Consider the following 17,162-nt stretch of genomic DNA (forward strand, 5'->3'; position numbering starts at 1 on the left):
GTTCTTGGTTTTAGCAGTTCCTACTCTAGTATCATACTTAAAAATTTTGCTAAACACTTCAGAATATTGACACTTTTCTTTAAAGTCCCAGTTCTTGAAATCACATTATTATTTCCATTTTCAAAAGGATCGTTATAATCCAGCTTTCATTGTTGCTAAGAAAAAACTTTAAACCATAAAAGAAAAAAGAGAGACAAGACAGAGACCTGAAACAAGATAAAGTTTGTAACGTTAATCTTCTTAATCTCATTTGGGAAATGTCAAACTCAATTTCTGAAACACTTCTAATCTGTCATATTGCAGTATTTTCTTTTGAAATATTTCCTCAGCTGCAATAAAATTACCCCAAACGAAATTAAAAAAAAAAGTCTTACTACCCATTGCTTTATGCCCACTAATAAAAATGCCCTAGCAAAGTCCAAAAACTTCAGATAAAAGCACTGTCTGCCTGGGTATTTACCTTCTAGATAGCTATGATGGCTTCTTACATTTAAAAAGAAGCCCTTTGTACTCCACTCCTACTCCGTGAGCTTCACTACAATTCATAAAAATTATCTTTCATGATCTAACACCCTTTGTGAATTTTAAGAGAAGCAAACTGACCATTTTTTACCCGCATCTCTTACCCTACCTCCCAGCTTGACATGCTTTCCAGGGAGGGCACAACACCCTTACTCTGCAGCTCTCATTTCACTGGACATGTATAAGAAAATGTGTATTTTAAAAGGCGTATTGTGTAAAATAAGTCTACCAGAAAACCAGAGCAACGCAAGTTACGGTAATGGAAAACATCTGAAGTTGTATTTTGTGGAAACCATCACCACTCAGTAGCGTCTCACACCAGTGCAGCAATGCCAGCAGCTGCCAGTTAGGGCTTAGTTAGTAGCTCGCTGTAGTTTCCAGGATGGAGCATAAAGTTACCGACACAATTATCACTGGCCAGGCCAGCAGTTGTTCTAGTGTTTCTCTCCTATTTCACATGCCTGCTTGAAAGACCATTTCCCAAGTCCCCCACTGTAATAATTTACTTTATACAGACACAAAACTTGATTTTACTAGGAATGACACATATGGCTTAATAAAAAAATCATGCAAATCAAAAGGAAGGAGGACCAGCCAAACTCTAATCAATCAAAGCTCACATGCCGTGGGTCCATTCAAAACATCATTTTACTTTATTCTCATTAATGTTATTATCAAAGATGTAAATGTCTTTGAACAGCTCGCTTCCAAACATGAGAAAGACCAAAGACCAAATTTCTGCATAAACAAAAAGTGTGCAAATGTCATATACGTGCTTGATCTACGCAGACAACTTGCTGGTACCTGGGCGGGAAGGATGGAAAAATGGGAGTGAAAAGAAGACATCATCAATGATCACCTTCATGAAGAGTTACACCATGCTCACATGGGACGTATACTGAGCAGCTGACATGCTGCACGTTCATTCCCTGCTTTATCCCAAGGTGGGCTGCTTTTCTACCCACTCCCTGGGTGTGCTGCATGCTGACAAATTCATTATCATGAGTCTCTCATCAGCCATGACCTTGCAACAATGCACAGAAAAACATACTTGGAACATGAAAAAAATGAAAAACTGCATAATCAAGTAGTTATTTCTATGAGGGTTTCAGAAGCAGCAAAACGACCAGCGAAGGAAGAAGATAAAGGGCGGGGAAAGCAACAAAAGTACGCTGAAGAAAGTTGCAGGTAGAAAAATAGAGCTGTCAGTCAGGTAAAACATTTCAAGACCACCATATTTCACCAAATTCTTATAAAATATGAGAGGCAAATCAAGAAACATCTGAAGGAAGGTGGCTAAAGCTAGCACCAAGACTGAACAAAAAAAGTAACTCAAGTACACACAATTGTCAGATACATTTGCTTTAGTTAGGAGGGTGTATACCACACAGACTACGTTACTGTAATTTCACTTCAGTATTTCCTTGTTTCGTGGTGGTAAATACTGCCATAAAACTGAGATAAACAACGTTTACAGACTTCACCACAAGACTTGAAATGCTTGTAGCATATCAAAATAGGGACTCAAGCATACGTTTAGAACAAATACCTAAATACTAATACCTCTCAGGTCATCTCAACATAATGAATAAACAGTCAATACCAAGCACAATTCAATTCATTCTGCAGAAGACAGAAATTTTGGCAATTGTAATCCTACATTCATGCTTACTGAGTTTATTCTTGTTATGTTAATTAACCATTTAGAACTAACCAACTGTCCCCAAAGTAAACATAAAATTAATGCAAAGTCTAAAAGAAATGAGTATGTCCAACTGGACATATCACAAGCATCACTAAGATTTATCCAAGACCACAGATCTGCATAGATATCAGCAACAGCAGATCCCTCAATACTGGTAATCATGACTGAAAAATAAAATAACCCCATTTCAATTATTTTGGTCTGGATCCACTTCTTTGGTCCAGCTGGTATTTAGCAGAACATCCTCCAACTTGGGAATAAACAAATTTTGCATGGAAAAAGTTGAGAAATAAGGAGGGTCTATGATGTAAGTCTCATGGCAGAGCTAACACCCAAGCATTGGGACACTTCCTCCAGTCCCAGAAACCTACCAGAGACTTGTAACTGAAGCTTGAGATGGAGGTGCTGAATAATTAGCTGCCTTTTTAGTATTCTGTGTTGATTCAGAAGTGATCAATTAATTCATATGAAGGTATGTGTCATTTCACATGACTGCATATATTACACAGTGATGGACAGATGTTAAGCTTTTTCTACCATAGAATTAATTATTTCCTACAATAACTACATCCGCTAGAACATTGTTAACTTCACAGTACTCTTTAACAATAATTTGTTCTTATTTGCTCTAGGCTTCCATCTTTCAGTTTTGCATTACAAAATGGGTCTTAAAGAATTGTTCTCCTTGTTCCCTCAATTAATGTAAAATGCCACAGGAACAGGTGAGGATAGCAACTCAGTAATGTAAGCTTGCATACATCAGCTGCAGTAATTTCTACTTTCTTCACCAGGGGTTAACTAGCCACAGTTTGCAATCTCTCATTATGTGAGTACCACTACAGAACCTGGAAGCCCCACAGTACAGCTGCATGTGGTGACTTGAGCCACTTCAACAGTTTATTGTTAATAAAAGATGGAGATCTACCACCTCAGCCTGCCTTTCGTTCCTGGTGGAAGGGTAAAGAAATTTTTTTATTCTCATAGCAGCTGCCTCCCCACTGAGGACTCTTTTTGCAAGAGCCATACCCCTACTCCACACCCTGACCACAATCCCACCCCAACCTCTCCCAACAGACCTTCCTGCCTTTGGATTTCTGACCCAAGCAATGGCACTCAATAGGGCTCAACAAGTCCCTTCCCAAGGAGCCACCCAGCTGAAGTCCAGCCTTATAAGAGTATATGTAACCACAGATACTGCATGCATTGATTTCTTCCACTACCTATAAGGATATTCCCAACATTGCGTACATTATATACCATGAGATGTGTGCAGCTGTATTTGTAGCAATTCTGAGGCTATAAAGCCATGCTATTGCTTATGATGTTGCAATGAGTCTATAACATGCTAGTGTTAAAGTGTTATTGCTACCCCTGCATTAATGTTAGCCTATTATACCGTAACACTAACTGACACTAAAAATTTGAACTGGAGAACACAAAACAGACTGACTTTACCACACAGAGGCAACAACAAATACTCCCATTGAAATAACATTCCATGCACTGCCTAATAGCTTACCGAAAACTTTCTCCAGGAAACATATGAGATCTTAATTTGTTCAAATTATTAGTAATAAGAGATGAGCTTTTCAGATAAACAGCATTAGAAAATAGTGCATTTTCTGTGCTTTGTAAACTGTACTTTATTTGAACTTAATTTCAAGGAGCTGAAACTAAACTAAAGCAGGAAATTAGCCCTCAGCAAAGCAGCCAGAATCGTCCTCAGCATCCAGAGCACAAACTGAAGGGGGGGGGGGGGGGGGGGGAGAGGTCCTCCTTGCCAAAGAACATAATTCTGCTGTCTCATTACTGTTTTGCTAAAATAATTTAATTCGCAGTCTTCAGATGCAGGAAGGCATTTATGCTTCATCAGGAAAAGAAAGGGTGTGGGGGGGTGAATGGTACAGGCTGTTCCAGCATACCAGGAACACAGCACTGAATTCTTCCAGCTAACGGGCCAAAGCCGGATTGGCTTACCAGAACTAAGCACTTTTTTGATCCAAAGGTTTTAAAACTAAAAAAGCACCAGGCAGTCCAATATCTGCACAATCTTAACTCCAAATAAAAAGAGATGGCTAAGCCGTGGAGCAGAGCTGAGGTACACCATGCGAATGAAATATTGTGCTTCCCCTCCCCATGTACTGTCAGAGCCCTAAAGCCACCCTGGTCCCCACCTTTCCTTATGCTCTGCTCATGTGGGCATGGACGCCTGTCAGTAGGGAATTCCATAACTCGGGCTTTTATACATAGCTATTTAGGCTGATTCCTTCACGCTGCTTCCTACAGTCAGGGCACAGCACATTCAACTAATGTGATAAAATATTCATCTAGGCTAATTAATAAATATTTTCTCAGAGTCAAAACGTATTTTAATTTCACCAGCATAATCCATAGGTAACTAAGATTAGCCATGTCTAAATGAACTGGCAGGCTTTGAATCGCTAGTTGAGATTAGCTAAAAATATTGCCATGATGCATAAACCCAAATAGAAACCTGCTCTCTCTCCCTGTGCAGTATCAATTCTGCAGTCCCAACAGGTGTAAAAAATAATTCATCTTTGTCACTAAACTGCACGAATATGCAGGATGGGGAGGCGAGCTGCTGACAGAGAAGTTGTCATTTATACATAAACACTTCCACAGCACAAATCACATTTTAAAGGTGCTAGGGTCAAGAGCCACGAGGAGCCAGTTTTGTTCACCCACAAATTTCCAATGCTCCCATCAATTTTATGATGCAAATTCTGTTCCTACATGACACACAAAGTGTTTCAGTTGTCTGAGGAAGGTTTTGAAACTCAGCCCACGTAGAAAGAAAATTCTTCACTGAAAACAGTTTTAAAAGTAGGAAACCAGTTAGACAGCACCTGGGTACAAAGATCACATTTGTTTTGACTTAGTTCCTTAAATCCTTTGAATATCAGTTAAGAGCACATACTCTATAAACGTTCCTGTGAATATCAGTTAAGAGCACATACTCTATAAAAAAAAATCATGAGAAAGTGGGATGTTCACCCAGGCACACGCTGACGAGCCGCTATTCATAAGTCCTATCACTTAAGTGCCTTTTTATTGCAAATAGTGGGATTTGCGAGAACAGACACCAGAAGATTCTCTAACTGTTAAGGGCTGAATAAACAATGGAAGCATGAGCATTTTTTCTCTGCTGCCTCCCATGTGAACTGCACAGGCTCAGCCCCACGCAGAAAACAGCCCATTTCCTGCCAGCCTCCCATTGCTGTTCTCTGAGGGTGCACAGGGAGGGAAATTCAATGGTGCTTTCTGTTTGTTTCATTGCACAAATTAGAACGCGGATAAAACAACCATCTCTGATGAAAACGTAGTTTCCTTGGAGCCTTCAAACTATGCAGAAGTTGTATTTTACCAGCTTTGTTCCCCCCCCTGCAAACAGCCCTCTGTGCCATGGGGCAAGCTGAGCCCAGCACCCGTAATTCATGGCTCTGTGGTCTGAATGCTGCAGGCAGACCACAGCATAACAGACACCTGCATGCAAGCAGAGAGGTAAATGCACTCACCCGAGAGATGGACAGGGGCATGTTGAAATCCTTGCCACCTTGGAGCCTGAAACCCCAAGGAGCCGGGCCAACAAGAGACACGGTGTAGTTGCTCATGATGTTCAGTGTTCAAGGATCCAAGCCAAAGAATCGATGCCTGTGGAAGAGGATTATGCTTTTAATTTAAAGAAGATAAAAATAAAAGGCACTGTGTACCATTTTAACATCCTTATTTCCATACAATGAGAACAGCCAAAAATCCACACCAGGTCTGTCGTTACTTATACTTTTATTCCTCACACTCTGTTGTCCTCAATAGCTTAGGAAGAAACATACGGAGCTGTTAACATGGGCTTAAGACTTAAGATCTCTGATGCTGAAGTATTTGGATCTCAAGAGAGGCACATAGACATTTGACAAGTACTTCTTACTAACAGAATATTGGGGGGGGACAAACCTCAATGTTGGGACGAGCATGAATTGATAATATCCCTTAAATCCAAGTATAGAAGAAACTCCCAGCACCAACACATTCATTTCTAAAAAAATAAGTACCACATGCTGAAATGTCATCAGCTCAGAACTTGTTTCTAAACACATTATGGTCTGACATCTTTAAAATGATGTCAAAATGTCACAACTTTGAGGTTAATCAGAAGAAAATAAAAACCCTGACTTTGTTTTTATAGCGTAACTTTATATTGGTATAACAATGCTACAGATGAAACATGTATTAACAAGTCTCAGATTTAGCAAAGTTAACATACTCACAGCTGCATCTTAATGTTGGGGAAGAAAAAAAAAAAAAAAAGAAAAACAAGGCAAAGCCCAAGTATCTCCCTCCCCTCCACACAAATGTGGGCAACAAATTACCTTTAAAAGGCAACCTCTGCACTTAATTGCCGCTCAGAGTCAGAGATAAGGGCTTCAGTTTCACCTCAGATAAGTAACATTACAATGACATCTTAGGTAGTGGATCCCGTCTATTTTTATATGGTTGAAGCGAGGCAAAGTACACACCAGTGTGCGCGGGTGTAAGCCTACACCGTGGCGCAGCCAGATTCCAGACTTGTATATTGACATTTAAGGTGGCACCCCAGTCAAACTGGAGAAAGCGGGCTGCAAACCCACCAAGCCGAGTGTGACCTCTTCATACACAGGTGGGAGATTTTATTTTTGAGGCAAGAGATTTTGAAAATGCAGCCCGGCCTCGTGGGCTGCCCGAGGTGCCACCGCAGCCACGTAGGTTCATGGAAGGACATTTAAAGTCACTCCCCAAGAGGTGTCGGTAGCACATGTTTCTGGGTTCACCTCACAGAACCACAGAGACCTGCTACTCTAAATCATAATTTCTAAATCTGACAGCAGAGTTTGCAGCCATGCTCACGCTGACAGCCGTTCAAATAAGCCAAGCACGACTGCTGGCCTGAGGTGGGACAAGGAGATAGCCCTGACGAAGCAGAAGCTGAGCTACCTGGGCAGCTCTGGCCCCATGCGTTGTCTCAGCACACCCCGAAACGCCTCAGCGGGCGCTGGCGTACGGAGAGGGGAGCGCACACCCTGACCCTTCCTGCAGCTGGAGAGGAGGAAGGAAAGAGAAAACCTCCACCGAGTGTGAGCTGGGTCTCTCCCTCAGCACTGAAGCAAGAACTACAACTCCTCTAACTCCTCCTGAAAAGAGGATTTTAGTTAGTCACAGGCTTCTTTCTGTAGGAAAGTAGGAATGCCTTTCGTTCCCTCTGAATGAGGTCCACCCCAGTGACAGGTCACCACAAACCACAGCCACATCTAGCGAGCGGCACACGTGCCACAGGCAGAAGGCTTTACCTATCAGCCCAAACTGGGGGAAAAAAACTGCACAAGCCTTCAAAGTATAACAGCTAGTTACAGTAACAGCGTTAGGAAAAGACTAAGTTACATTAGGAAAGGATACAGGGCTTTTTCCTCTCTGTTCAAAGCAAATAGAGTTGGGAAGGAAGAGACTGCCGGCTGAAATGCTGAGCACGGCTCTCAGCATCCCTCACCTTTACTTTCTCACCCCCTCGATGCTGCCGTGCCCACACCTCCAGCCTTACAAACTGAGCAGGAAGGAGCGGCAGAGGGGGGAGACCCCCCCAAATTTAATGCCACGCCCTTCTTACAGCACACCAGGGCAGCACCTACGAGAAAGCGCTACAACCCACCAACCCCGCCTTGCACAACCGACCGGCCAAGGGCGAAATTGTGCAACTTGCGCTTATTTTATCAAACTCCCGCTGGCTCGGGCCCTGGCAGCGGGGGAACCTCAAAACGCAGAGCCGCGGGGACAGCCGGCACGGACCCCAAGCCCCCGGCCCTACTGCCTAAGCCCCATCTGCCTCCCCGAGGCGGTCCCCAGCAGCTCCTGAGCCCTGTGCCGAGCCGTGCCAAGCCGAGCCGAGCCAGGCAGCCCGTCCCTGGGGCAGGCGACCCAGCAGCACCCCGCATCCGCATAGACACGGGGCGTCCCCCCAGCCCCCCTCGGGACCACGGTAACATTACAGCCCAAGGTGAAATCAAGCTACAAGAAGTCCCGAAGAGTTTCAAACCCACCGCCCAACCTGCCGGCTCTCCGCTCCTCCTCCTCTTCCTCGCCCCTTCGCCTCTCGCTCACCACCCGGTGCAGGGCGCGGAGCGGCAAGGACACCCGCGGCGTCTGCCGGGCGGCGGCTCCGTCCCCCAGCTCTTGTTTGCACTTCCGTCTGCTGCTGCTCCTCCCCCGGCACGGCTCGGCACGGCTCGGCTCGGTTTGGCTCAGCACGGCTTGGCTCGGCTGGGCTCAGCACGGCAGGGACGGGGGCAGGGGCGGGGCGCGCCCGGAGCGGAGCGCGGAGCTGGAAATCCTCAAATGCACCGCTCCCGGGCGGCCCTGGAGTTAATTATTATTATTAATTATAAATAATAACTATTTTTGAATAGGGAAATGCGCTTTTTCTTTTTTTTTCCTTTGTTTTTTTCTTGTTTTGCTTTGCGCACAGCTATCTAAAGGCACACCTGTGAAATGCAAGGGCCAACGAAGGGGTGCTGGGTCTCTGCACATTGCCGCCCCCAAAAGTGTCCCCCCCCCAGCACACAACAGGCACAGTACATGTAGGCTGCCACAGCTGTCTTACAGGGAAATTTCTACAAAAAGGGCAAAACTTTGCTTTATTTACAACAGAGTAATGTAACAGGGATATAAGCGTCTCCCAAAGTACATCAAAGCTGAGAACAGCAGTGAGGCAGGAGAAGTGCTTAACCAAAAGACAATGCTGGCACAAGAACACATGGGTATAAAGTGACCACAAATAAATTCAATTTAGGAATCAGTAAGGAGGAAAGGGAGGTTTCTGGAGGACTGGGTGCTAGGAATCAAACTGGTTTTAAGGTGAAGCTTGATCAGATTATGAAAAGAGTTATACCATGGGCTTGCCTGCCAGCAGAAAAGCTATTTATCACAAAGACTTTCAGACCGACAACCCACAGCCTCGTTTGGTCAGAGGCAGGCCAGGCAGCATGCTGTAGTGCTTTACTGACCTGCTGGCTGATGCCTTGCAGTGGGGAGAAGCAGGGTGAAGATGCAGCAGCGATACCACTGCAGGTTCAGCTGTGTCTCACAGCTGGGGGAGGCTCGAGGTTCCCTCCCTTCTCTATTTCACATTCATTAAAAGTGATTACAAATGAAAGTAGTTGGGAAAGAGACAGGCGTCTCATTAGCAGTAGCACCACAACTGCGATAATTTCAATCCGCTCTTCAAGCATAGATTTGCTGTGGAGAAAGAGTGCAGGAGAAAGTTTTAAATCTGAGTTTATGACAGCCAATGCAACACAATTCTTTACCATGATCCTGTCCAGCCTATCTGTCCTTGTTTAAGAATAGGGTGGCACTGTCCCTCATCCTCCCAGTCCTAGTTTTGTGAGCTTTAATAGGGGGGCTTTAATGTTGTCCCAGGGAGCTGTGCACCTCCTCAGCAGCCCTGACTAAGCCGAGTGCCCCTCAAACCACATCTCAACAATAAAAGCATCCAAGATCCAGACTAATATACCAGAACCACTCTTCTGGAAATCTGTCTTCCTTACCCTGCTCTGTTCACATTAAGAAGTGTCTTTAATCAAGCAAAACTGAAAATCCCCATTACACACACACACACACACACAGACTCTCACATGATTTTAATTCACAGAGGTAAAAATTCCCCATCCCAGGGATTTTTCATTGTGTCACAAGGGCCTTAGGTCACCCTCACGCTGTTTCATTTATTAGAGGAGAAAGAGCTCCAGGCGCCCGCTCCCCACTGTGACCCACGTGGTGCCTCCAAGGTCAGTGTGTCCCTGTGCCAGCCAGTTGGACAGCAAGCTGCTTGCAGCTCACCAGAGCACATAGCCCAGAGTTTCGCACTTATCCTGGGCTACTAGCTAGCCACGTCAACGAAAAACATCCTTTTCCATTTCATTTCTGCAAAAGCCTGCGGCTTTTATTTGTGGATGAATCACTTGCCTGAGCTAGGTGGGGACGGGCCATCTCAGGACTAATTCAGCAAGACTGAAGGGGAACTCGCAGGGAGGCTTTGGCTGGTGGGCATCCCTAGTGCCACCGTGCCCACCTTGTGTTGTGCCCTTACATCGCATCCTGGCCAGCATTGCTCCCAGTTGATGGTCTTTGGGGCCATCACCACTTCTCCACAGCCTGATCCCCTTGTGACAAATGAGCCTGTTTTCCCTCACACTCTCCAGAGGCAGTTTGAGATCCTGTCATTCTTGGTCTGTTTTCAAATATTCTCCTCTTTGAGAAAGCTTTTCATTAGGGCTGAATGGTGAAAAGAGAGACAGCAAATGGAGGACAAACCTCAGCAGCAGCCAGAACCATAGCCTGCCTGTTCTTCCTACTGCCGCCGTGTTTCAGACAGAGCTTGTATTTTTTCCCCCCTGAATGAGGAAGGAAGAAGTCTGGAAATTAATTAAATGCAGTAGTCAGCTAGCTACGCAGATGCAGCCTATCTCAAAATTACTCAGGCACTTAAGTCTTGTTTAAATGCTAATGAAATGCCTTAGGTGCTGGGTAATGGGTACTGCAGAACCTGCTGGAGAACATCACCTGCGGTCCTGAAGTACACAAAAGAACTCATAAATGCAAAAAGAGACCATAAATTATGAACAGATTAACAATTCACAGTGAAATAATTCTCAATTAAACAGCAGTTAATCTAACACTTGCTTTCTGTGTGCTGAGACAAGAGAACTGCAGGCTGTGCTTGTGCTGCACTACTACTTTCACTTTTGCTTTTCTTCCAGAGGTAACGTTACTGCAAGTTGTAGTCAGTGTGCAGCTGGATCCAGTGTGAAGTAACCCTCTCCTTAGGACTAATTCACTCTAAATGTGAATTCAGAATGCGAGTATCATCCCTGGCCTAAGAGCTTATTCCAAGATAACTCTCTGCCCAGCAATGAAATACATTAGGCATGCTCTAAGTGCTTCTGAGAAGCTGAGGCTGCAGTCAGCTTTTTGACAGGGCAAGCTTTTATGCTTCAGTCGTGGTGAATCCTAAACCGCCTCAAACTGGTATCACAGAAACACTTTTATTTTTCTGTCTTATTTTCTATTTTCTTTTTCTTTTTCCTGTCCCTGGTTTGCAGAGATACCCAGCACTGAATTACATCCTCTCCCATGCATCCTGTCGATCACCCTAACTCCCTGAAGACTTGTTTCCTTGTGCAGGAGCAGGCACTGAGCAGCTGAGCCCACACAATTCACTTTGTGTCAGCTTTGTTAGTCAAAAACAAAACAAAACAAAAACCAAACACAGTCAAGTTTACCTTATCTCTCCTCTCACTTCTCACCTTTTTTTATTTGTTCCTCCCCTGTTTTTCCTCTGGGTGTGCCGTCCACCCTGACTTGTCCTCAGCCCGTTTTTTCCACCGGCTGCATATTCTCACCTTACTGCTTCAATTTCTATAGCAGTTTCACTCATAATGGTGCTGCTCAGTCCAATTTTAAGCCCGTGGCATTCATTAGATTGAAATGTTAACAACATTACTCTTCCCACTTCAAACAGATAGCTATTCAAGCTCTTACTGCTATAAGCGGATTTATGGTCTTTTTTTGCATCCTGAATTTTTCTTTATTTTAGCTTATCAACCCTTCTTTATTTTTTTTAATAGTGCTTTTCTTTTTAAAGAAAAAGTGATAGCTGCTAATAAAATAGCCCTTATTCACTGCATCCCCCTGAAATTTGGTAAATCATGCAAACAAAGGAAATAAGTATGTCATTACCTGATTCCTTTGCAGTGACTGAACAGGCACATCCAAAGCTTGGTCATTCATCCAGAAACTGGAAGCTACTCCAACCTATTTTATTTCTCCATCCCAGGGATAGGAAGGGCCACCTACATGCAGGCCACAGCCTGTGCTACAAGTTAAAAATTTCTTCCCTGCTAGCCTGGATCAATGCCACTCCAACCCAATCTCTTTGTTTTGGGTAACACGAAGGGCCCTTTGAGGAAGTCCAGATTACATCCTTGTCATGTTAAACCTGGGCTGTTTTAGGGGCTGAAACCTACTTCATCCTCAGCTCTGTGTGGTGGTTTTACTTGGGTGGGCAGCCAAGCTCCACCACAACCGCTCTCTCACTCCCCCTCCTCAAAGGGGGAGAAAAATAGAACACAAAGGGCTCGAGGGTTGAGATAAGGATGAGGAGATCTCTCAACAATTATCGTGACAGGCAAAACAGACTCAGAGTAGGGAGATAGTAAGATTTATTGCCTATTACTAACAAGCTAGAGAAGTGAGAAACAAAAGAAAAACCAAAAATGCCTTCCCCCCACCCACCCTGTTGCACCTCCTCCCCCTGAGTGGCCCAAGGGAACAGGGAATGGGGCTGTGGTCAATCCATGATGCTTCATCTCCACAGCTCCTTCACACTCACTCTTTGCCCTTGCTCCACATGGGGTCCCTCCCACGGGATGCCATCCTTCGTCCTTCCTGAACTGGTCCTGTGTGGACTTCCCACAGGCAGCAGCTCTTCGAGAAATGCTCCAGATATGGGTCCATACCATGGGGTCCATTCATCAGGAACAAACTGCTCCAGCACGGGTCCCCCATGGGCAGCAGCTCCCCCCAGACCCCCTGCTCCTGTGTGGGCTCCTCTCCATGGGCTGCAGCTCCAGCCTGGGGCCTGCTCCGACGGGGGTCCTCCACAGGCTGCAGCCTCCATCAGAGCAGGTCCACCTGCTCCACCGGGGGCTCCTCCACGGGCTGCAGCATGGAGATCTGCTCCATGTGGGACCCATGGGCTGCAGGGGACAGCCTGCTCCACCAGGGGCCTCTCCACAGGCCGCAGGGGAACTGCTGCTCCAGCACCTGGAGCACCTCCTGCCCTCCTGCTGCACTGACATTGGGGGCTGCAGGGCTGTTTCTCACTCCTCTCTCTCTCTCCCAGCTGCTGTGTAGCAGCATTTTTTTTCCCTTTCTTAAATCTGCTCTCACAGAGGTGCAAACATCATCACTTATTGGCTCAGCTCTGGTCAGCAGCAGGGCCCTTATCTAACATGGGGCAGCTTCTAGATTCTTCTCACAGAAGCCACCCCTATGTCCCCCTGCTACCAAAACCTTGCCACATAAACCCACTACATTCCACCCCTCACCTCTGTGAAAAGCATATTTAGGAATAATCACAATATACTCTTACTTCACTATCATCACACTCTTCACAAACTTCTCTTACATCAAAAAGAAAAAGAATTCCCCACACCAAAATAAGCATAACATCATCACAAAATCAATGAGGTGGACAATTTACGCACAACCCACCCCTGGTCCCTGTGAAGCATTTGCCACCGTTTACATCTGGCGTCCACAGGCAATAAATATTTATATGTGCAAGGAATCAGCTCTCAAATGAAGAATTGAAACCAGTTCTTCCAAATTCCTGTGCAGATCTCAACTACCGGATTACCCTACCCCAGACTGTTATATCCCTTGCTGTTCCTTAAACAACACCAATGCATGGAAAAAACCCCTCAGACTTCATGTTTCCCATTCTTGACACAGCGTAGCATGTTACAGGAGCAGCTACTTCAATCATCTACCCTCTTCACTCTTTTAAATTTCCTTTTCCTTAATGGCAGGGAAGGGTTTCTGCAGGAATCCGTGGCTTGGTGTGGTTTAATTGCAGTCCATCAGCTGCGCAGGAAGGGCTTGCTGAGTGATGTCTCAAAGCTAGGCTTGACATCCACCGCAATCACCAATTATGTAGGGCTTGGCAGGTAAACATCCAACCCTTCAGAGTGATCTGTGCAGTTATTTATATTAATTAATGCCATGGGAGAAGAGGTGCAGCTCAGGCTCTAATCTTTTATGTAAGGTATTGCAAGGGAGGGGATGGGTGCAAGCTGGAGCATGACGAGTGCTTTGCCTGGCAGCTGGGGAGCAGCCTGGCACACCTCAGCCCTGGCATCGTTTCTCCTTTCTTCCCACCAGCACCACTATTTCAGACATCAACAGCAACAGGCAGCCTTTTCCCAAGATCCGTATGCAGTTTGGCCAGAGGTGGTCTGAAAATGCCCTTTGGGGCTGTCATTGTAAGTCAGTCAAACCACTGCAGCTGATTCTATATGGTGGTTTTTTTTGTTTGTTTGTTTGTTTTTTATACTGAAACAAATATCAAGGTAGTCCAAACTGGTGAAATTTGAGTGTATCATCAGGTCCAACAGTGCATTTACAAATGTACAGAAATTAACTAACTAAACATAGCTTGCCTATTGCACTGACTGATCTAACCCTTATAACCATTTAGGTAAACCCATTAAAAAAAAAAAGGGGGGGGGGGATTTAGAGAAGCCTCTCTAGGCCTTTGCTACCACCTCTAAACTTATATTTCTCTGGGGAAAAATAAATAAATAAATTAAATAAAATAACCATGAGAGCAGTGAGACCTGAAAACATGTCAAGGAACTCTTATTTTAGCCACTGGCCACAAAAAATATTAAAGCAAGTAATAGCTATTCCCACGGTAAATAAAAGACATCTAATCTTTACTGATGAAGGAAAATGGAGAGAAAAAGAAACAGAGACATTCATATTTATACATTTGAAGAATTTGTACCAAATTTACACTCACCAGCACCATATTTGTGTGAATTATGTTAAAGTGATTTATATCCCTCTTGCTGCTTGTGAAAACTCCTGTTCCTTGTCAGTTTTGCAAGGTTAGCTGCCGCGTAGAACTGGGTGTCACAGACAGAAAAATGAAACCTGGACTGTGCCAATATTTTTGGCTGAAACACTGGACATAAATGAAGAATAACAGAAGGGACCAAAGGGACAACCAAAGGGACATCCTGCATCTCTAGCTGCCCGTCGAGACTGTCATCTCCCTACACATTCCTCGTGTGGATGCAGGAATCAGATGAACACAAAGCATCATTGAGCCCCTGCCTCTCCCTCCCAAGGTGCTATAGCATTTTCTTCCCTACCAAAATTACATCTTTAAAGTGTTAGTGCTTTTTTTTTTTTGGTCCCAGCTGTTCCTATCGGAAGGCTGTCCTTGCCTCTGTTTGTTTTAATGGTCAGGAACCTGTATCTGATTTCCAGCGTAAGTTTAGTCACAGACAAATTTAAATAGTTCTTCTCCCTCTCCATGGTTCCACTCCTGCGTATTTTTAGATGGAAATCGTATCCCCTGTCAACCTTAATTTTCCTAGGCTAAGCGAGTTGAGCTTGCCTCGCCTCTGTTTGTAAGGAAAGATAGTGGCTCTCCTGGTGATCTCAGTAGCCTTTCTTTACACCTGCTCAGATTTGTATTTTCCCTGAACATGAGACATCAGAATCATGTATAGCATCCTGGGAACACCTTACCAATGTCGTCTTCTGTAACAGAATTAATATGTCCACTGGAAACATTTTGTTCAACGTATTCCAGGATATTTCCTTGTCTGGAGAAAATTATACCAGTGCTTCAGAGGTACCATGCGGTTGCCTGCTTCATTTTATGCCCACTTTTCTTCTATCCTCAGCTTCTGCTTTTTCAGACTAACAGCAATTATTGATGATAATCTCCATATGCATTCTTTAGCCATCTATGCTTCTGAAATTAATTTCATTTGGTTTGTTTTCTTCCCATAATATTTTTCGGGTTTTCCACCCTCCTGATAGTGCCTCCCAACTTTTCACTATCCACTAGTTTCACCAGCAAACTTGTAGCCTTTATGCCTAGTTCACTAATGAAAACGTTAAACAAGAATGATTTCCAGACCTTTTAATTTATCTATACATGCATCTGTATAAGTTTACATATATGAATGCATATAAACTCCATCAACTGCTTTCTGCCTGGTCCTTTATTTCGCAGTATTGCCTGCTGTGGTCTTCCTGCATACCTTACATAAAAATGATGGTCTTCACCGTCAGAATTGGGGGAGGACATCAGATGCTGCACTAGAGCTGGGAGAGGACACATTTCTTTTGTTTATGCCAGCAGTTGGTAAGAAAGTTGTGAGGTTGGTCTGATGAGAGCTGCCTTTGCCAAGCCCAATAAGCTATGCTTCAGAAAAAAAAAAAAAAAAAAAAAAAAAAAAAAAAAAGCAGAGAGGTATTGTTAGCATGGTCTGTAGTGAAGTTCAGAGCAGAGCCATCGGAGTCAAAACCCACCCAGAGGTCTGCATGAAGAAGGAAACAGTGCTAGTACTAAAAAGTTAAGATATTTCATAATGTCTTCCTGGATACCAAATGTTATGCTGCCAATGTTGGCAAAGCAGCAGAAGTAAAGAATGGTGTCAACAGTGGCTTGTCATAAAACAGGATAGGAAACCAAAAAAAGATGGGGAAAAAAGTGTGGTAGACTTTTTTTTTTTTTAAGTTTTGTTAGAGGAAGGCTTACATAGATTAAGGAATGAGGAAAAGAAATAAAGCTGTTCAGAGGCAAATCTCTCTCTGTGCTTCCATCAGTGAGGTGGTGGCACAATTATGGATAACTCCAAATTGTGGAAACCTAGGTGACTCTCTAAGAGCACATTTACTATGTTTTTCCCCAGCTATGGAAAAATGTTTTCTGTAGAGGAAGGGCAATTCAAACACCTGCAAGTGAAGCCGGACCTACTGCAGCTGCCTTGTGCAACCCACAGCATCTGTGTGGCTACAGGTGGGACTTGCAGCCTGCACCATCAATCCAGGGATAACCAGGAGCTGACAGCACTTTGGAGGAGCACGAGGTGTCTGTGGTACATTAGCCAGGCACCGGCCTGTGCTTGCCTTCTCTTCCTATGAGAACAACTCTCCGAAGCACAGGGATACAACCCCCTCACCCTCTAAGCTCGTGTTTTAGAGGAAACTTGACAGTGACAGAAGGGTGGCATCAATCATCTGTGGCACGGCATACATGTTGAATGCGTGACCCTGCTTACACGAGGGTAGCTGCAGTGTCTCTGAG

General features: G+C 44.4%; 2 protein-coding genes and 1 long non-coding RNA gene across 15 annotated transcripts in view; all 3 read right to left on the reverse strand.

The window, feature by feature from the left end:
* PDLIM5 (PDZ and LIM domain 5) overlaps nucleotides 1-8,550 on the reverse strand; it is a 131,248-nt gene extending 122,698 nt beyond the window's left edge. For 2 of the 10 annotated variants that reach the window (XM_040556315.1, XM_040556314.1), the window contains exons 1-2: nucleotides 8,314-8,535; nucleotides 5,764-5,899 (exon numbers count right to left, since the gene is read on the reverse strand). In XM_040556315.1, coding sequence (XP_040412249.1) covers nucleotides 5,764-5,859 — 96 coding nt within the window. In that variant the 5' untranslated portion in view covers nucleotides 5,860-5,899; nucleotides 8,314-8,535. The other 8 variants (XM_040556305.1, XM_040556310.1, XM_040556306.1 and 5 more) reach the window with 8 other exon arrangements.
* LOC121069823 lies at nucleotides 1,157-3,241 on the reverse strand. Its single transcript, XR_005819638.1, has 2 exons — nucleotides 2,086-3,241; nucleotides 1,157-1,326 (listed from the first exon to the last, which is right to left on the reverse strand). It is a non-coding gene; the product is annotated as an uncharacterized LOC121069823 (long non-coding RNA).
* A 7,430-nt stretch (nucleotides 8,551-15,980) lies between the features above and the next one.
* LOC121069824 (melanopsin-like) overlaps nucleotides 15,981-17,162 on the reverse strand; it is a 60,517-nt gene continuing 59,335 nt past the window's right edge. For all 4 annotated transcript variants that reach the window (XR_005819642.1, XR_005819641.1, XR_005819639.1 and 1 more), the window contains exon 5: nucleotides 15,981-16,277. The gene's annotated coding sequence lies outside the window, so the exon portion shown is untranslated. The remainder of the gene's footprint in view (nucleotides 16,278-17,162) is intronic.

Source organism: Cygnus olor, chromosome 4, assembly GCF_009769625.2.
Source record: "Cygnus olor isolate bCygOlo1 chromosome 4, bCygOlo1.pri.v2, whole genome shotgun sequence".
Lineage (NCBI taxonomy): Eukaryota > Metazoa > Chordata > Aves > Anseriformes > Anatidae > Cygnus > Cygnus olor.